This window comes from Anoplophora glabripennis, unplaced genomic scaffold (genome assembly GCF_000390285.2).
Source record: "Anoplophora glabripennis isolate ALB-LARVAE unplaced genomic scaffold, Agla_2.0 scaffold1, whole genome shotgun sequence".
NCBI classification, from domain to species: domain Eukaryota; kingdom Metazoa; phylum Arthropoda; class Insecta; order Coleoptera; family Cerambycidae; genus Anoplophora; species Anoplophora glabripennis.
The window spans coordinates 1,948,320-1,968,799 of NW_019417028.1; the positions used below are offsets into that span (position 1 = coordinate 1,948,320).

Genomic DNA, 20,480 nt, shown 5'->3' on the forward strand with positions numbered 1-20,480 from the left:
GTAAATGGGCTATAATGCTAATGCTCGGAAAGAATAGCCTCATACGCAGGTGAGCTCTTGTTGATATACAGGGTGTCACGAAATTCATCCAACAAAATTTGGTTACAGATTCTTAAGACAAATTTAGGGGACCCGTATTTTTTATTTTTGCCAAGTGGCCCCCTCTTTCGGAGTTACAGCCCCCTGAAGTCCGTCCCTAAGAATAATCTTTGTTTTATATCTCGGGACCCCGTTGTATGAGAATCACTAAATTTGGTACACAGGGGTTACATGACATGTGGAATCTGATGGTGCTACGTTTTTTAGCGGGGAACATTAAGACAATTTTTCGTGGGCACACAAGGGGATACACGAAAAAGTGTCTTAAGGGGGTTTCTCACCAAAAAGCGTAGCACTGTGAGATTCCACATGTCATAAAACCCCTGTGTACCAAATTTAGTGATTCTCGTACATGGTTTTGAGATATAAAAAAGACTTCTTAGAGGCAGTTTTCAGGGGGCTGTAACTCCGAAAGAGGGGGCCAGTTGGCAAAAAAAAAGGTCCCCTAAATTTGTCTTAAAAATCTATGACCAAATTTTGTTGCATGAATTTCGGGACACCCTGTATGTTATCGTTATCGCTGTCATCATTACCGTAATTTCTCTTGTTTTGTTTAATCTTGGCATTTTCTGGTTCTACAAAGTAATTGTATTGTTTTTCTTAGTGTTGTACTGTGTCAGGTGTTACTGAGTGTGTTTTTCTTCAAGTGGTTTATTATAGACGTACTCTTAACCATAACCTAACTTTCCTGGAATGATATGTTGCGAGGCTACTTCGCTTACATGAAATTATCTTTAATGCGCATGCTCAGTAACATTGATATAATTTGAATTTATTAATTATTATAAAAGTCATTATTGTTCTATAAACTTAAATATTTGTGTCCTTGAACCTTGAACATAGATATGTCATTCATAAACATAGGTACATTAGGCAAGTTCGGTATTAACATCTAGACGCTCCAGATGTGTTTTGTTCTTTTCTAATTGTAGGAGATGAAAAGACAAAGAGCTACATCTAAAGCCTCTGGATATCAATACCGAACTTGCCTTGTATTATCCATGAAGCAGTGGCGTGTCGGGTACACATCGGGAATTTACTTGATAACTCAAGAAAATTCCACGGTACATATATTTTTAGGCTTTATAAAATATTTAGAAAATCAGGTATTGTATAACTTCATATTTATTAAATAAAGTTCAGTTTAAAATATTGTCGTTTTTTTAATTGGAAATTAATGTAACGAATACCCTCAGGCGACGCATATGATTGAAGTCATAAGAGAGCTGCAGTTTGAATTCTGACCAATAGGAATTCGATAAACACAACCGATGTTGACGGATTGACAAGAGATGGACGCGAGTGTCATTTCATTTCTTTAGAACTAAATTAACTGAATTATTTTCTCGTTGTTTTACCAGTTTACGTGATTTACGGATATTAAATAAAGGATATAAATTTTCGCGAGGATAATACGATATATTTGCTATACATAATAATTATACATATTTTACATAGTTTACACACAATACATTTTTGAACGTGTACGCATCTCTACCCGAATTTGCCCTAAGTTTCGGGTTAAAAACACACATTGTCCGCTCTTTAGTCATGACAAAGAAGCCATTTTTTAACACTTTTGTATAGAAATAAAGTTTGACTAATAAAGACAGATTTTTAGCAATACAGTTAAAGTTAAATATAAAATTATTCTACAGGGCCTTCCCAGAACCCTGACCAACATTAAAATTTTTTTCCAATATCCAAATTTTTATTATACCGAACCTATCCAGATTCCTAATCACATGAAACTGTCACAAACATTTGACAATTTTTCTAAAGTTAAAAAATCCAATTTTTTTAATTCTCTGCATCACCCAAAGTCACTGATATCGCCACCTACTTTTATTAAAATTTTCTCAACAGATGATCAAACAAAGAAAATAAGAACAGCAGACATAAAAATATTTTATTCGTAATAAAAATTTTTATCATATGTACAGGTTACAAAAAACATAATTTGTCAAATTTAGAAACGACATAGAAAATCTTGAATACATAAACAGTAGAAAACAATGTATCGAGGTTCTCAAAGTTAATACTAAATTTAACAAACCTCAAAAAAATATAGCTCTTAACAATAAATAAAAAAATTACACAATTTACAGCAGCAAATCGAACCTCACAATTGGTACTAAACTTTCCTGTTCCTTGTAGATCTTCCCGCACCACCACCTAGAGGCACGTTTGGTTCCTTTTCCAACTTTTCTTGATCAAACAACTTCTTCCTCAACGACATCTGCTTTTTACCGCTAGGAGCCTTGACTTGACTGCTACTGTCATCGCTGACGAACACCGTGGGCACCTCAAGCTTCTTACTCGAGTGACGCAGTCTATCGGTCAACAACTTCGTCCTCGTTCTCATTCCAGTTTCAGAATTAACCAAACACGCTGAAACTGGTGTCTTCATAGCTGCGTTAATGCTGCTAGGGCACGAATCTTCAGTCGACGGCACTTTCTTTTTGTGTCTTTTACTCTCATCGTTATAGATATGTACAGCTGAGGAGGAGCACTTGGATTTTTGCGCGGTGTCGCCATTTGAATATATTTTTATTTTGGGAACTGGAGTTTTCGGTTGTTTCGAACTGGGAGATGTTTTCTCAAGCGGTTTGTGGCCGTTGAAGTTGTCCGGGGTTGGGGATAGATTAAATTGTAAACATTTTTTTATTCTTCTCTTCGGTGGTGAAAAATTCGGACTCTGTTGGACAGACAACGTTACCTTGCTATGTTTCGATTCGGGTGTCCTAGAAACGATAATCGGCTCCGGGCAAAGACTATCCACTTCAATCGCCTTGTTAACGGTAAGAGCAACCGAAGGAACTTCCGTTATGTAACTTAGTTTCTGGAACAGCGCTTCGTTGTAAAGGTAAACATATCGTACTTTCCTCGAAGACGCTAAATCTATTAATTTGTCGGTGATCCTTAAAGCTTCACTTTTGTTTTTTGTACGCATCAGGTGTGCGCTGTAATCCAACAGAATAAACCCATAAGGCCCGAACATTTCTTTGTCGTACTCGGGTATTAAGTCGTAGGAAATAAATTTGACGATGGTCTCAAAAGTTGATTTGTACTTTTGCGAGCACAGTTCATAAAAATTTTGAGCGCCGTGGAAAAAATCGGTGGATATCGTAAAATTATTTTGTTTAACGTTCAACAACGCATCGAGTCTAGTTTTTTCCAACACCAGCATTTGATACTCTAAACACAAGCAATAAAAACATTCGCAGTCTTCTTCGTGATTCAGGAACGCCGGTAAGTGAAACGGTTGAATGACCAACGCGGGCGAGGAAGGCGAGAACTGTTTCTTATAACTGTTGGGGACGGGTAAATCGAGTACCATTTCCTGCAAATTGTTAGTTAAATCGACGATATCTTTCTCTATATCTGCGTCGCAGGACGGCGGTTTATTTTCTTGGTCCACTTTCAGGTTGTATTTTCTAAGGCACAGGATATCGGTTAATCCCTCAATTTTGACCTGACAGTCGTTATATCGTGATGAGCGTAAGTCAGCGTGAGCGAGGTAAACTAAGTAGTTGGCACATCGAATTGGCAGGACTAGTTGTTGAGTGAGAATTATTGTCTCTTTGCAGTAACTTCGCGCTTCCCTGGGTGATCGCATGGAGTGGAATAATTTTACTAGTTCTTCGTTGGTGTCCAGGAGGATCGACATCTCGTAGGACCCATCTGTTAAACCAAAGAAAAAGACGAAATAAAATTGCAGAAAATATTATTAAAGGGCAGGTCAAGTAAAAATACAGTTGAATTAGCCTAAATCAGCGGTATTCAATCTGTGTTCTGCGGAACCTCTCTGGGGGTACCGCGACTCAGTCAAAAATTAAAAACTTTATTATCAATAATTATAAAATTTAAAAAAATTTATAGGTATAGTCTTTCCGATATCAATTGAAGAACCAACAGATTGACAGTATGTACCAGGTTCGGTCGCTGACGCAGTAACTCGGCATTGAAATATTTGAAAAGAGGAAAAGGAAGAACACAGTTGCATTGGGCTACTGGGCAATAAATCTCAGCAGATGACAAGTGGTTGATAAATTGCCCAGCAATGCAGTGCAGCAATGCGGAATTTGGTGTGATTCAGGTAATTATAATTTATTATAGGCACCTTCTATCAATCATTCACATTACAATTGCGAAAGAGAGAAATAAGAGGGATATTTTGTTTATTAATATTATCACAACATGGCGACCTTTTGAAACAGAACAAAACAAAATTTACCACCAATATAATAAAATTGTTTGAAGACATAAATACATAATTAAAATATGTTGTAGGTCAAATGGACATATAATGGAAATTTTCTACACATTATATACAAATTATTATAATTTTTTAACTATAGCAGAAACCTTTTTTAGACACGCCTATGAAACTCATTAAATCAGGGGTTTTTTTGCATGTTCAACTGAGTTCGGAAAGACTATAACTCTTAAAACTTTATATTTTTATAAGTACAAGCGTATAATTTACTATAAGAGCTTTATCACGCTTTATCTATTTATGCAAGTGCAAGTAAGTCGGCTTATAAATTACAAGTATGAGCTGGCGCAGCGTTCTTCGCATTGGTCATGTTGCCTTTCCCTTGATCTTTGACTAGAAATTTATAAGGAATATCCTGAAATTGCTAACCAGGTAATAAATGTATTATTAATGCCTTTTGCAACTACGTACCTGTGTGAAAAAATCATTTTCCACGTACGTAGCAACAAAAACAAAGTATCGCAATGCACTTAATGCGACTGCAACTTACGACAATAGCACCTGATTTTAACATATTATGTAAAAATATTCAAGCACAAACCAGTCTTTGATTATATTTACTCTTTTTTTAATTACTCATTAAATATTCACTTTAAACTTTAGTCTCTAATTTTTACTTAGTGGAATATTTATTTTGTTAATCGTAGTATTTATAAATACATTAAATAATCAGTAAAAAATTTTTTTTGGATGTGGGGGTCCTCAAAAAAATCGAAGTGTTGGCGGGGTTCCGCAAGTCGTGACAGTTTGAAGACCGCTGACCTAAATTATATAGGGTACAGAATAATTATAGCCTTTTAAATGAAGATATTACATTTTTGTTTTATCTGTGTACAGAGTGTTTCAGTTCAAGTGAATAAAACTTTAACAATAAATGGAACTCAATTCAGAATTGCCTCATAAAGTAAAAGTCTAAATCTCCCCAATAATTTGAGATTCACTTTTAGATTCCGTGGACAATTCTACCACACTCGTTGAAAATCGGTATAAATTTACCAGTCGTTTCGCCGATGTGGAGACATATTATTTAATATTGTTTTCAATTTTAAGTTAACACGTGACATAATATTAATTTTAAAATTTATTTACCGATTTTCAACAAGTATATCTTTCTTATGTAGAATTGTCAATGGAATCTAAAAATGAATCCCAATTAGGTTATTGGCGTAGAAGTTGGGGTAAAAAAATTCCCCTTTACTACCCATTCTTATGTCACTGATCTACAAAAATTTGTAAATTGTAGTGTATAAATGTTAACACTACACCAAATTTGAATCAATCTGTTATAAACATACCAAAGATTTCATAAATAATATCATTGTAAAAACCGACTGATACGGGCCTATACAATGAAAACGGTGAGACTTAGACCCCTGTTTTATAAGGCAATTCTGAATTATTTATTGAGTTCTATTTGTGGTTAAAGTTTGACTCACTCGAACTGAAACACCCTGTAGATGAGACAATTGACGAAGGATTTAGATGTGTACCTGCAGAGTGTGGGTGAGATATAACCAATAAAGTATGTCATTGTCTCAATGGGCACATTAGCATAATTTTTTTAATTTGTATTCGGAAAGTATACATCGTATTTACTTGAATTGAACAAAATCAGAATTTTTTTTCAACGATTTCTTTTTCAGAATAGTTAATGAAAACATATAGCGGGAAAACGACCGGAAGCCATGTCCTGATGTCATGTCACGCGTTACACATACTTGGCCGGGTCTCACGTAAAAAAAAACATAAAACACACCACAGAAATGAGTCATACATCATATCATCCATTTTCTCAGGTAAAACTCAAATAAAAATATACCTTACCTAGTTTATTGTTGCGATAAGCTTCGTATATAGCAGAATTCGCAAGATGAATCGTCAGCAAAGTACTCTCCTTATGATCTACGATACCGAACTTACAAGGCATCATAACAAATTTAAAATGCAACAAGTACAGTTGGGACTCGACTATTTTCAGTTCGGATTTATCTTCCTGTGCATTGTACAGCTCGTCGGCCATCTGAAATATCCTGTAAGCTTGCTTGTAATCCTCGTAAAGCAGACATTTGGCTTTGCAAATGTAATACGTGAGAACAATTTTTAAACTTGGCATACTCGTGTATTCGATGTTCTTCAACTGTTCGTTTGCTATTAACAACAGGTACCGAATGTAACTTTTGTTCACGTCGGAATTTTCAATGATAAAGGCGATCGCCCAGACGACATTGGAGGCGTTGTTCTCAAACTGTGCCACTTTCAAGGCTAATTGCAGGGCTTGTAAACTTTTTACGCTGAACCGGTGCAGTCTGTATTCCATCGATATCTTAACGAGCAAATTGTATACCATTGAAGGGGTTACTTTCGTGAAACTACTCGAGTCAAAATCAACTTTTATGACAGACGTAAGCAATTCTAAAGACTTATTTAGATATTTCATAACCCCGAAGTATCTGTTCAGATTTAAACAGTCGTAAAATGAAACGATATCGCATTCTTCACTTGGATCCTTCGGAATGGCATCGGGTGGTTCGTTTGTTTTTTGTGTAACGGACATCGTTCTCTCCATATCAACCGCGTTTTTAGTAATGGTGTCTTTCACACAATACTTGTAATGCATGTAGTACAAAACAGCCGTGAAAAGTGTGTCCTGGGGAGTTGAAATTTTCTTTTCGTTTACTTTTGCTTCATATTTTTTCAGAGTTGTTTGCAATATCTTCGGTACTTCCTCGTGTAACATCAAATCGCAATCTCCGAAAACGTTTACGATCACCTCAACAGTTCTATTTAAGTCTGCGATGTCGCAAAGCTCTTTGAGGGCACACATCATAGGCACTTTGCTCTTCCATCTCTTTTTGTACTGTTCCAACTCGAACACCAACAAATCGATTTTGTCGTTTACCGTTAACAAATTGGCGCCATCGGTTAAAAATTCCATTTCCTTCTTAAACCGTTTAAAAGCAGAAACTAGCGTTACTTTTTGTACCTCGTTACCTTCATCTGTTTGAGCGTTGCGTTGGGCAACTTTAGCCTTTATCCAGTTTACCATTAGGTCGTTCCTTTGATTTGGGCACAACTGGATCCCTAGAGCCGCTAAAGCCATGGATTTTTTGTAATCTTTGACGCTATAATTGGATACCACCACAAAAGCTGAACCGACCATAGAAAACTTCAAAATATTGGTCCCGCCGCGGAACTCGAATTTTATAAAATATTTAATTAGATTACAAAAATAATGCAAACAGGCTTCATCGGAGTTTTGATAAATGTGTACGCCTACATTGTAGAGAGCCATACCCAGAGCCTCCCAAGCCGCCTTCCATTTTTCGCAATTATACTGCTTTAATACTTTTACATATTCACTAAAGCGAATTAACAGATTTGCACCATCTCTTTTAAAATCAGAGGTTGTATTCTTTTGGCGGACGGATATTTCTAGTAAGGTAGATGTATAACGGAAGTAAGAAAACGCCTGGTATACATTTTTTTCAACAAGGCACTTGCAAGGGCACGAGAATTTCGGTAACAGTTCAAGCCGTCCTATTTCCCATATAAACTCAAGCAGTTCTAATTGACAAACCTCTGAAGGTTTGCACCACTCCGGTCCTTTCCCTGATTTATAATACGAAATCACCATGGTATATATCAGACTATGTAATTTGTTTCCTACTAACCGTTTTTCTGATAATTTACAAAAACTCCTCTTGCAGTTCATCAAACCTTCTGATCTATCTTTAAACATAGGAGTTAATAGCAGTGGAAACTTCATTATTGACAATACGTTGAGGTAATCTTCGTTATCAAATATCTTCACCCCAATTTCAAAAGTAATTTCATAAAAGTCTGCTGCTTCTTTGAAATCAAATTCTTTAAAAATATTGTTGAATATTAGTGTAAAATAAGACAGAAAATTCTTGAAGTCATCTTCGGAATCCACCTTAATGTCATTTGATTTTAATAAATTCAGTACATTCAAGCAATATCCTTCTAAAGCTTTTGAAGAACAAGGTGAATTAGATAAATGTATTCCACAATTAAATGATGTTTTAAGCAATGCAGACGTGTTTGAAGCTCTTGCGTACATTTTAGATAAAACGTTGCATATTTCCAATAACAATTCAAACTTACTACAATCTACTTTTATGGCAAGATTATGTAGTAGGCTTGCTGTGCTTTGATAGGTTTCACTGTGTTTTTTTGGCAATGAAAGTGGAAGAAATGATGGTACTAAAATACATTCCATCTTGGCAATTAACTGATAGCATTTCTGGAAATAAAATTATTAACTAAAATTATTTTGGAAGTAATTAAAGTAATGTTACCTTTTTGATAAACGATTTGATAATGTGGAATAATGACTGCATATAACTAAGCAAATCTGCTTCATTTATATCTTTTATATAAGAAACTACAAACTTCAGCAAGCTGAACAAATTTTCTAAAGTGCTTTCGGAATGGGAGTTGTTAACGACACAAGTACAGCAAGCGATTATTACAGCTATTGCCCACTTATTATTTAATTCGCCATCAATACACTGCAGAATACTCAAGGACTCCTTAAATTTTCCTTGGTTACATAAGTCTATAACATCTCTTAATGCCTTCCTCTTATCCATTCTGACATAGACTGCGAAGGTACGAAGAGGTTAAGCCTATATTACCTAAAAGATATAACTTTAAACTTTAGTTAAAGGCGTCAATATACCTAACTCTTACAAACATGTAGATATATGTATACGGAATATTCTTTATTTTTTAACTAATCAATAATAATAAGTGTAAATACTGTAAATAGTTGATTTTAAATATTTAAAACTCCTTAGTTTTGAAACCGTAATTCATTACCAACATTAATTTTAAAAAGTTAAAACTTCCTATATGGTTATTATCTCTCTCTCTCTCTAATTGTTGGGAAAGTAGTTATCTCTTTCTTTCTTTATCACTGTGATGATTAGATGATTGGTCGATATCTCTGTTCGAAACTGTTGGACGAACGTGGTCGTGCTCGTATTCGTATTCGTATTAGTTGTTGTAGAGAGAACAAGTTGTAGTGAATCAGCTTTGCTAGTACACCAAAATTGGAATTTTTGTCTCAATAAATTATTGTATAAGTGGAACTTCGGGCATATACTACTGGAGGTAGCATGCCATTGCGAAAAGTGTGGCTGAGTGTGAGAGAGAGACAGTCAGTATCTCAGTAATTGTCTCTCATTCTGGCACGTACGCGATTGGTAGGGGCATTCATTTCTAACCAATCGCGTGCATGTTAGAGTGACACAGCATATTATAAGATACTATCTACCAATGCTACCTCCAGTAGTATATGCTGGAAGAAGTGGAAAGAGTTTAAATGACGTCATTAAATTTCTAACGCACATGGACAAAAATTCGTTAAACGATAAACGCCCTAGAAATTATCAAATACGTTTGAAGTTTGACAATTAACGAATGTCAAAACGGATGCTAAATTTCGCGCCGTTGTATAGTAGTGTCGTTTATATTAATGTTTTTTAGCAGCGAAATTTCATTTATAAGGTGATTTTTTAATCATTTTTAAGTTGTTGTTTTGATTATAAAATGCTTTTTTCTAGATGGATGAAAAAAGCTGTTCAAACGGTTTTCACATCGATGAGGACGGTGAAATGAGCTTGTATAGAAAAGATGCGACTTCTGTAGTGTTTTTCAAAATTGGTTTGTAGTTTTTTTACTCTAATAACTCACAGGAATTACAGAACCATAATTATAACCGAATTTTCAGTTTATGGGGAAGACGATGTGACATCGAAATCGGATGTCTTTAAACCTGTAATGGCTCATCAAATTTTTGGGGACAGGTAAGTTTACAGAATTACTTTGATAAATCAATAATATTCTGTTTTAAGTGAGAGTATTTTTGGTTATCGTTCATTGGCCATGAATATCTACTACCTTCATAATTCTGCACGCTGCTATGTTGATATACAAAAGTCTATGGAAATTAAAAAATCAGAAATTTACAAACCAGATAATATAATGCATAGCTTAGAACCATGGCTGCCAAGTGAATTTACTGCAAACAAAAGTGAATTCAAAAAGATGATAGAAAATGAAAAGCATGACCTAATTTTTGGAAGAGTATTAGCTGAATTTAAAGATGAAAAACAAGGCAAGTCGTATCGTTGCACTTTGCATTGAAAATTAAAAAATGTTAAATGACAAATAATTATTTTTAGGCAAATTAATTTCCGATCAAAACGTACAAGTTAACTATAAAATTACTAAATGTGACATCACGGATGAAAATTTTCAACGTTTCCACAGTAAATTTGAAACATTTATCGTTTGGTACATAGATGCCGCTAATCCTATTGACTTAACTGATGACAGATGGATGCTATATTACGTGTAAGTATACCCTAAACTTTGTAAATTAATTCCAAAAACAATTATTTTATTACATAGTTACGAGGAGTTTGAACATCCAGTCACGAATGAAATTTATCGGTCTGCTGTTGGTTATTGTTCCGTTTACAAATTTTATGCCTATCCCGATAATATTAGAGCTAGAATTAGTCAGTTCTTCATCTTACCTCCACATCAGAGAAAAGGGATTGGTTCCAAGTTATATCATACTATTATTAACGATATTAAGAAAATGCCAAAGGTGATAGATGTAACAGGTAGGTCGTAGTATAGTTATAGATAAGTGTGAGCAAAAATTAATTCCACGGTAGTATTTTCTTAAAAATGGTTTTTCTTGTAGTTTATTTACATGTCAACATAACTTTGTTTATATACAGTGTTATTCTTTGGCAGAAAATAGTAAGATTTTGGTTATTACATGTTTCATGGAATCGCCTTTTTTAAGATACAGGGTGTATAAGTATAAATTTAGAGAAAGATTTTTATTAACAAATTAAATGATAAGGTTAAAAAAATGTAACAGAAAATCACAATTAAATTTGTCTTAGAATGTACAGAATGTCTTAAAAAATGGTGAAGTTACTAATAAAAATGGTTTTTTTTTTAAATATAACACATTCTGTATCTTAAAAAAGAAAAATGATATAGAAAAATCCCATTATTTCCGTTCAAACAGTTTACGGTTAACAGCTTGACCTATTTTTTTTTTTTGTAATGCCCAAATTATTCGTATCCCAATTGCTTCTACTTTAATTTCAGTTGAGGAACCTACACCTCACTTCCAAAAAATTCGTGACTTCGAAGACTGTACGACGATTTATAAAGAACTGAACGGTGCCGGAATTGATATATGCAGCACCAATACAAAAAAAATATTCGGTTACATGAAGAAAGAAAAAATTTGTAAGAGGCAATGCCAGAGGGTATATGATATTTTATGTTGCTACAAAGCCAGCAAACTTAGCCAGGTGGACTATAAGAAATCCTTTACCGATATTAAAAATAGGATTACAGCAGATATTGAGGTACAATAGAGTCATGATAGCTGCACACGTAATGGTATATGTATATGCTAGCCAAACTATTAATCTGACGTGGATAGAAAATCGTTTGGTTTGCAAATATATAGGTGCCATGCGACGTGATATTTTTAACTGCTTGAGTAGCTACAAATTATTGTTACATTTGTACCTATCATTTGTCTCAAAAAAAATTTACATTTTTTTTTTCAGAGAGAAACTCGTGGCAGCAAGAGGATATGTAATCTAGAAAGGGCGGGTATCTTCACAGAACCCACGGATAGGAAAGTGTTAATAGAAACGGAGTACAAGAGGTACATCGATGATATAAAGCCTTCCATAAAAAACCTCCAAAAGAACTTTGGTTAGTAGAATAACTTTATTTTTAGTTTTATTTCATTTAGAGTATTGTTTTTTTTGTAATGTTAAATATTTGATATGCATCGATATTCTTACCTCTTCTTTTACTTTTAAGTTTAAACTAGTATTGTATCATTTGTTCGTTATGCAAAGCAATAAATTTTCAAAATCCATAAATGTAGTTTTTTGTTACATAAAACTTGTCCCACTTGAAACGATTTCTGTAGCTCTAGTAATATCGGTATAAATACAATTTTGAAATTATTTTCGATTATACAGGGTGTCTTGTTTCTTCCGGGAGCTACCTTCATTTTGTCAAATGGAATGCCCGTACATGACTACATTTTTTAAATTTCTCCTTGATTTTCTCCATTCCTTGAATTTCTCCGTTCAAGTATAAGAAAACCCTACATTATAAGTTACTTAACGGGTAACGCCACTGTAGAGGTTGAAAAAAAAAGGTGATTTTTGGGAATTTTCAAGAAGAAATCGATACAGATACAGTGTCAGGAACAAAAAGGCTTTATTTTACATGTTTTGAAATAATACTCGTAGTCCAGTCGGTATCTGTTTCGGGATGGACGTTTTATATAGTAATGCTAATTTTTATTGGAAATAGTTCTAAATATTATGTAAAATGATAATTGCGATGTGTGCCCGCTTAAAAAATTGTGCTAAAACGACCTTGACAGTAGTTTGTGTTCGTTACTTAAGATTTCAATTGCTGCAGGAGTATATTCGTGATATACAGGTAATATGACTTTATAATGCAAGAAAATGTTATTATATTTTTCTACTTTTCATAAGAGGTAACCTTTTATTTTAACAAGTCTATTTTAATTTTTCTGAAATATTAATGTTTTCGTGGCTGGATTTTCTATACATTATACCATATTGCTTGCACAATACAAGTGTTAATTCACTTAGGTGCAATGTGTATAACGTTTTTGTTTCTTTTTTTTCTTCTTAGTGTTAATTTTAATATACTGTAATTGTTTTATCTGTTTTCTAAAAGTAGGCCTAACACCTAAGATACAACGTTAAATAAGATTTTTTAATATATTATCTACTTTGTTTTTTATTTTGCGTATAAATTTAAATTGAAAGATTTTTTTGTAAAATTCGAATAGATCTTGCTTTCCTCTATCGATTAAAAATGTCCCGCTCGCATAGTCACCCACTCCACACTCTTTGACTCTGCTCGATTCCTGTGAAACTTTTTTTCCTTTGACTATTTTCTCTAATGTCAATATTCTCAGAGTTATACATGGAAGAAGGGAGAAAGCTGCGCCTTTTTAATTTTTTTTACATTTTCTTACACAACTTTTTCAGCGGGTGCCTATCAATTATTTAGAACAATTTCCAACAAAAATTAGCGTTGCTATATGAAACATCCTTACTTTTAAAACAAATATCAACTGGACTATTGTGGCTGTAGATAATGGCAAGTAACGATACATTTTTTTGAGAGGACTGTATGACAGGAAAAATTTCTTGTTAGATGGTCTTGGGAAGAAAAAAATAAAAATTTACTGATGTATGCAAAAACTAGGGAACATCGTAGGGAAATTAGAAAAAATAATTGTTGATTGTGAAAAAGTATCGAAAAATTTTACATTAAATTGTTAATAACTGAAAATTTTTTAATTAATCGAAAAACCTCTACGATGTTCCCCGAGTTATGTTGTCGTGAAGCTTTGTACAAAATTTCAAGTCGATTCATTGAAAATTTTGAGTCGTGTCTGGCCAGTTAAAAAAAGTGGTTTTTCAAAAAACACGTTTAAAGATTTTGTTGCCATTCAGCATAAGAAATTTGTTATATACAATACCTTCAATCAGCTATGCCTGCTCCATATTGATATTTTCTTCATCCTCTTTTTCGGCTTGATCCGAGACTCAATCTGGTGAGTGTTCTCAAGAATTACGATAAGCACTTTTCATAATAAAGCATTGTTTAAACCATTTTTCAAAATTCTAGAGTGGCTTTACCCATTAATATATTTCGAATAGACAAATAAAACTAACAATAAGAGTATATATTTTTTTATAGAACCTTGATAAATTTTACACGAAATTTAATTTTCTTTTGGTTTTACTAAAGCGGGTTGGGGTTTATTTCTTACAGTTCGCGAGACATTCGAGGTTTTTCAGATCATTCGTTACTGTTTAGTTAACGAGAGGGGACAAACTGGGAAATATACTTTTTACCCGGAATGTTAGAAAAAAATTTACTCTGGGCGAAAATTAACAAATAATAGCACACTTTCCGTTCCGAGATATTCCAATTGAAAGTTGGCTAAGAAAGTTATATTATTATTATTTTTTCAAAATTTGTAATGAAAACTGACTAACCTCTATTCCTAATTTTTATCCCCTCGCCCGCTACTGGAAAGGTTAGTGTAACCCCAAACAACTGTTAACCGAACGTTAACAATAGAATGCTTTACAGGAATTTAACAATGAAGACATACTGTATCGAAAAACCAATACTTCACGCAAAGAATTGCTACATTACTTACCGTATTACCAATATCTCAAACCGATAAACTCAAAATAAATAATAAAATTGAAGTGGCGACATACTCAGCCGATCTGCTTCGTTGGCCGTTTGTATTTTGCCCACCTAGCACCTAGTGTACTGTTGTCATATCACATCAGGTGTATTATGTATTTCACTTAAACTAGGTCCTCATATTTGATTTAAAAAAAATTAATTTGAAGGACACACTACTCCAAGAAAGTGACCTCCATTTAAAAATATGCCGTCTATGTACTTAATTTGGTGCCTGATGATCAAGTGCTAGAAATGCAGTTGAACACACCTTTTTAAAAATTCATTTTTTCTAGATTTGTGTGATAATTATTCACATTTATGCAATTTAAATATTTTTTGTTATGAGGAAAACCTGTTTTAATTATTGAAAGTATCTCGCAAACTGTGTCTTTTGTTTTTAAGTGAAATTTTCCACTACTCCACAATGCCGTCATTTTAAAATTTGTCCAATTTATCGTTCAGAAACTTACCTTCTAAAGAATCAAGCATCAAATTTTTTTTTAACAAGATATTGTGCGAAACAACTACTCTGCTGACTACAGGCACTGTCAAAACAACTACTGTGTTGGCTACAGGCACTGTCCAACATTGAATTACACCCTCAATGCCTTATAAACAACTAAGATAATTCGTTGGCAGACTAGTTTCAAACTAGTTCTCATCAGTATGCCATAGATGAAACAACTTACAGCAGTGTTCAGCAACTTACCTTCTAACGAATCAAGCATCAAAATTCTTTAACTGAAAGTACTGTGCAAAACAACTACTCTGCTGGCTACAGGCATTGTCCAACATTGAATTACACCCTCAATACCTAATTGACAACTAAGATAATTTGTCAGTAAACTAGTTTCAAACGTATTAGTTAACTAGTTAGTGTTATTTAAGACACAAAATACTTCATAGGTTATATCTCACCTACACTCAACACATGTCAGCAAATTAGACATCTAAATAGCTAAATTGTCACTCGTTTAACCTCTGACATACTAATGAGGAATAATAAATTTCAAATTCGTCCATTTTGTGGTTCTATTGATCTTAACCGTTTACAAGATATTGAGGGTGTATTTCAATGCCCAAAGGAGCCTGCAGCTCGCAGAGAAGTTGTATTACACAGTATTGGTAGTTAAAAAGTTTATTTCACGTAGTGCGTCACTGATTATGTTTCGGTAGTAACTAAAGGTTAGTAGGTTGCTCTCTGTCAGCATTTGAATTCCATTTGGAACGGCCCTTGGAATAAGACGTTTTATGAGAATTAAGGAACAGTGAATGTGTTTTGTGTTATTGTTTATTTTATCATGTAATATTAAAACATATTTGCATATAAAAATTTATGTACCAACTACAAGTAACTTAACTTTTTTGGCTACATAAGCGTTTGAAAATAAATATTAGACTTTTTTTTATTAGTTTTTATCATTTACAATTTACAAATACTAGTTAACATTATACATGAACCTCTCTCTCTGTAGTAAAACGATGAAGAATGAAATTATAACCAGAATCGATGAATATAATAACACTCTCATATACAGTTTCTAACTCTTATAAAGAGTACAATTTCCAACAATTTTCATAGAAGTTAAAAATGATTAAAACATGCTCTGCAGATCGCCAAAAATGCCGCAAGCATATTTCCTGTCAATATTTTTTATGGCTTTTTATCACTTTACAGCGCATTTTTTTTTACAAGCCTTTACCTTTGCGAAATAAAATGCAACCGGTGGAAAATAAAAACAATCTTAGTTTTCATTTTATTTGCAAAGTTTTCTTTTTGTACAAACTTTAATAACTACTTATTTTATATATACATACTCTAGTCAAGGTAATGGAATACCATATGCAGTCAACCGTCATCAAAGGCATCAACAAAGTCACTACTAATAAGGTTAAAAATTAACTACCTACCTTGTATGATGCGATTACTTTGCCGGTTAATAAACGTAAAACAAATATTCAAATGATCACATTAATGCAACTCAAAAGTTTTTTTTTAAATCAAACTGCTTTTTCACAAATAAAAGTGTCTACATAAATCTCCATTACATTTTTCAGAATCAGTGAACTGACTGAATTTAACCACAATACATGGTGTTTTTAGAATTGGGATCTTCCTTATTATTTTATGGGAGATTACAGGGATTTTTTACACCATTAGATATACAGGGTGGATGAAATCACAAAAAAGTTGCGCAATATTTTGCTGAAACTTACTGAAATCAGGATCTTTTTCAGTGAAAAATCATTGAGAGGTTAGAAATACTTAACGAGAGACAGGGACATCGTAGACTGTTAGAGGTACATAGTGGCCCAAATTACAAAAAAGTTGGCCAATATTTTGCTCAAACTTAATCACGACCTATTTATTGAAAAATGTACCGGGTTAAAACAACGACGAGAGTGTGCAACTGCATCGTAGATACAGTGGCTCAAAGTATAAAAAAATTGCACAATATTTTGCTGAAACTCCCTGAAATTCAGATCTCTTAAGAAATATACCAGATTCAACAAGAAATTGCAGGGAAATCGTAGATACATGCTGGTTTAAATTATAAAAAAATTGCGCAATATTTTGCTGAAACTTCATGAAATCAGGATGAGAAATTAGGATCCCTTTTAAGAAATATACCAGAACTATTCGATGGGAAATTGATGGGACGTCGTAGACTATTTGAGATACATGGTGACTAAAATCATAAAGTTGCGCAATATTTTGCTGATACTTTATGAAATCAAGATTAGAGATGTACCAGTTTAGAATCGTAGTTAGAACTGCATCGTAGACTACTAGCGTTACACGGTAGTTCAAAGGACAAAGAAGTTGCGCAATTTAAGAAATATACTGGGTTAGAACTATTTAATGGGAGATTGCAGAGACATCGTAGACTTTTAAGAGGTACATAGTTGCCCCAATTACAAAAAAGTAGCCCAATATTTTGTTGTAACTTCATCAGGATCTTTTTTATTTAAAAGTGCACTGAATTGGAACTATTTAACCCGGGATAAATTATAAAAAAAATTGCGCAATATTTTGCCGAAACTTTATGAAAGCAAGAAGAGAAATGTAGTTAGAAATATTTAGTCGCCCAAATTACAAAAAAGTTGCCCAATATTTTGCTAAAACTAACCGGGGATAAAATATAAACAAATTGCGCAATATATTGCCAAAACTTCATGAAATCAGGAAGAGAAATGTACCAAGTTAGAACTATTTAACGGGAGATTGCAGCTGCGTCGTAGACTATTCCTAGTTCAAATGATAAAAAAGTTGCGCAATTTAAGAAATGTTCCAGGTTAGAGCTATTTAATGAGAGATTGCAGTGACAGATACAGGGTGGCATAAATTACAAAAAAGTTGTGCAATAATTTGTTGAACACTTCAGATCTGATATTGCCAATTCCTGAAATAAATAAAAAATCTGGACGTTTTTGATCACAAGGCACCACTGGTTAAATTTTCTCTTTTACTATTTTTTTTAAATGCAATAAACAACTTTTTTTGTATATTTCACATGGTTTAATGAAGAAAAAGGTTACAAATCCAACAAACTGTTGTACTTTTATGAAGTCACATTAAACGACCACAGGAATAATTTAAAATATTTCCATTTTAGCGGATGTCAGATTTATCGAAATCGTATTGACATTTTAATCACTGAAATAAAAATAACGTTTAAAACCAACTCCTCTGATTGTTGAACAAGAAATTTTATAAAAGTGCGACATTCTGTTTTAAAGATGACTGTTTGCAACTTTTTTCAATACAATTCATAAACTTTCAAGAAAAGTTTCAGCAAAATATTGCACAACTTTTTTTTAAAGATGAGTGTCTTGTTTCCAACTTTTTTCATTGCATTTCAGACACGTTCAAGAAGTTTCAGCAAAATATTGCGCAACTTGTTTTTAAAGATGAGTGTCTGTTTCCAACTTTTTTCATTGCATTTCAGATACATTCAAGAAAAGTTCAGCAAAATATTGTGCAACTTTTTTTTTGTTTGATTTTTTCTACATTTCTAGTAGTTTACAATACTCCTGTAGTTTCTTATCAGTTCTAGCCCATTATTTTAGTATCGTCAGAGTTTTGATTAGAGTGACAAAAAAATGTAATTTAATCTTATTTTTTTTTTTAGTCCCAGTAAAACGTTGCTCTGAGTTACAGTAAACACCTTTAAAACAAAACAAACAAAAATCATTATTCAAATAATCAAATAGTATTAAAAATATTTTTTTAATTTTCCAAGACAAAAAAATTTATAATATATATATTTGTAGACCTAAATCATCTCTTATTTATTTAAATCTCTATTATAAGCTACATGTGAATACACACATTAATGATTATTTAAATCTGACACTTTTCCAATTTATGCCCGATAAAGATTACTCGGCAAATTTTATTTACAATCGGTACATATTCTACTACTCCGTGCCGACCCGGAGGAGCGAGTGAAACGTACGTTACCGTGGCAAATCGTAAGTCAAAAACGTTTAACTGCATATGGTGAAAGTAAACTTTATTAAACAAACAGTAAAAAAAAAAACTGAGGTACCCTATCGTAATCGATATAATACAAGTGGAAAAATACAACAGACAAAAAAAAACCAAGCTTTGAATTCTGTATTTTGCTTTTAACTGGCTAATTCGGTCAATACCAAAAAGCAACAACAGTATTGACGGTGCTTATAGAAATAATTACAAAATCACAGACTTTACGTAACCAATACAAAATCCGAAGCTCCCGTTACAGAATAAAAGTGTGTGCCAAGCTATGCTTAACTGAGACAACGAAAACGTGTGACCAGACTCTTTAAACAATTACAATAGTTAACATTTTACAAATTGTCCGATCTTAAAATCCAGCTCCTTATAAAGATCCTCGATGTGTACAACAGCACTTTTTAAAATAAATCTGGAAGAGAAATACTCCTGTTACGGACGCCGATATATATCACATACAAAAAATGTTTAATAACAGAATGTTAGATAATAATTATTCACGAATACTATTGAAATTACTGATTTGAGGCAAATTTTAGTTTTTTTAATTTTAATTATACATGGCCAATAAAAATTTAATATAAAAGAGATGTAACTTCACAAACTGAACTGCGAGTGATGGAATCTTTTCTGCATGTGTCAAAAAAAATGCATATAAATACGAGGGTCGCTTTTATATTTCGGGAATGAACAATCCTGGTGCTGCCATCTAATGATCAACTTCCCTATCGTAAAGTTCGACTTTTTGTCGGTATCCCTACTCAGAACGTTTTGATGTACAGGCCCTAATTGTGTTGTTCACACTGACTTGAAAAATTAATCTCGGCCAAAAAAATGTCGTGAACGTTTTTCCGCGTGTTTATTTTTTTATAACTTTCAATGTGGATTATCTCGACAACAGTGCATCGATGAAATTAAATTGACTTTTATCGATGAAACACCATCAAAAATCATTGTACAAAGATGGTACATGGAATTCAATCGTGGCTGTGGTTCACTCACTGACGAATTTCGTGAAGGACGTCCAAAATCGGTTGTCGTTCCAGAAAACATTGATGCTGTGCGTGAAGTGATATTGCGAGATCGTCATGTTACTTTTATCGTTAGATTGAGGCATCCTTGGGCATTAGTGGGACCAGCATACATTCAATATTGCGTGAACATTTGGCCATCAAAAAATTTGTTCAAGTTGGATCTAACGTAATTTGACAAAAGCTCAAAAAAGGCTTGTGTCGATGCGTTGAAGGACAATGCGAGCTCTCGCACATC

The 20,480-nt window shown here is 33.3% G+C and overlaps 3 protein-coding genes across 3 annotated transcripts in view; 1 reads left to right on the plus strand and 2 right to left on the minus strand.

The window, feature by feature from the left end:
* Positions 1-2,115: 2,115 nt before the first annotated feature.
* Positions 2,116-7,538, minus strand: LOC108915889. The gene is made up of 4 exons (XM_023455833.1): positions 6,927-7,538; positions 6,781-6,884; positions 6,203-6,750; positions 2,116-3,783 (listed from the first exon to the last, which is right to left on the minus strand). The coding sequence occupies exons 1-4, from the start codon at positions 7,536-7,538 to the stop codon at positions 2,234-2,236; spliced, it is 2,814 nt and encodes a 937-aa protein (XP_023311601.1). The 3' UTR covers positions 2,116-2,233.
* Positions 7,539-9,667: 2,129 nt separating this feature from the next.
* LOC108907503 (histone acetyltransferase type B catalytic subunit) lies at positions 9,668-12,327 on the plus strand. The gene is made up of 8 exons (XM_018711265.1): positions 9,668-9,910; positions 9,967-10,066; positions 10,134-10,209; positions 10,258-10,520; positions 10,588-10,759; positions 10,817-11,034; positions 11,537-11,802; positions 12,010-12,327. The coding sequence occupies exons 2-8, from the start codon at positions 9,967-9,969 to the stop codon at positions 12,163-12,165; spliced, it is 1,251 nt and encodes a 416-aa protein (XP_018566781.1). The 5' UTR covers positions 9,668-9,910; the 3' UTR covers positions 12,166-12,327.
* Positions 12,328-16,098: 3,771 nt separating this feature from the next.
* The window catches only part of LOC108911486 (KAT8 regulatory NSL complex subunit 1), a 28,112-nt gene continuing 23,730 nt past the window's right edge, over positions 16,099-20,480 (minus strand). Inside the window, exon 7 of the mRNA XM_018716471.2 lies at positions 16,099-19,623. The gene's annotated coding sequence lies outside the window, so the exon portion shown is untranslated. The remainder of the gene's footprint in view (positions 19,624-20,480) is intronic.

Excerpts from the sequence above, each read along its gene's own strand:
- LOC108915889 (XM_023455833.1), bottom strand. The coding sequence starts at position 7,538 with ATGGTCGGTTCAGCTTTTGTGGTGGTATCCAATTATAGCGTCAAAGAT. Across the intron at positions 6,751-6,780 it reads AAGTCTTTAGAATTGCTTAC|TAGTTTCACGAAAGTAACCC; the intron begins GTCTGTCATAAA and ends TTTTGACTCGAG. Across the intron at positions 3,784-6,202 it reads TTATCGCAACAATAAACTAG|ATGGGTCCTACGAGATGTCG; the intron begins GTAAGGTATATT and ends TTGGTTTAACAG.
- LOC108907503 (XM_018711265.1), top strand. The coding sequence starts at position 9,967 with ATGGATGAAAAAAGCTGTTCAAACGGTTTTCACATCGATGAGGACGGT. Across the intron at positions 10,067-10,133 it reads TGTAGTGTTTTTCAAAATTG|TTTATGGGGAAGACGATGTG; the intron begins GTTTGTAGTTTT and ends CCGAATTTTCAG. Across the intron at positions 10,521-10,587 it reads ATTTAAAGATGAAAAACAAG|GCAAATTAATTTCCGATCAA; the intron begins GCAAGTCGTATC and ends AATTATTTTTAG.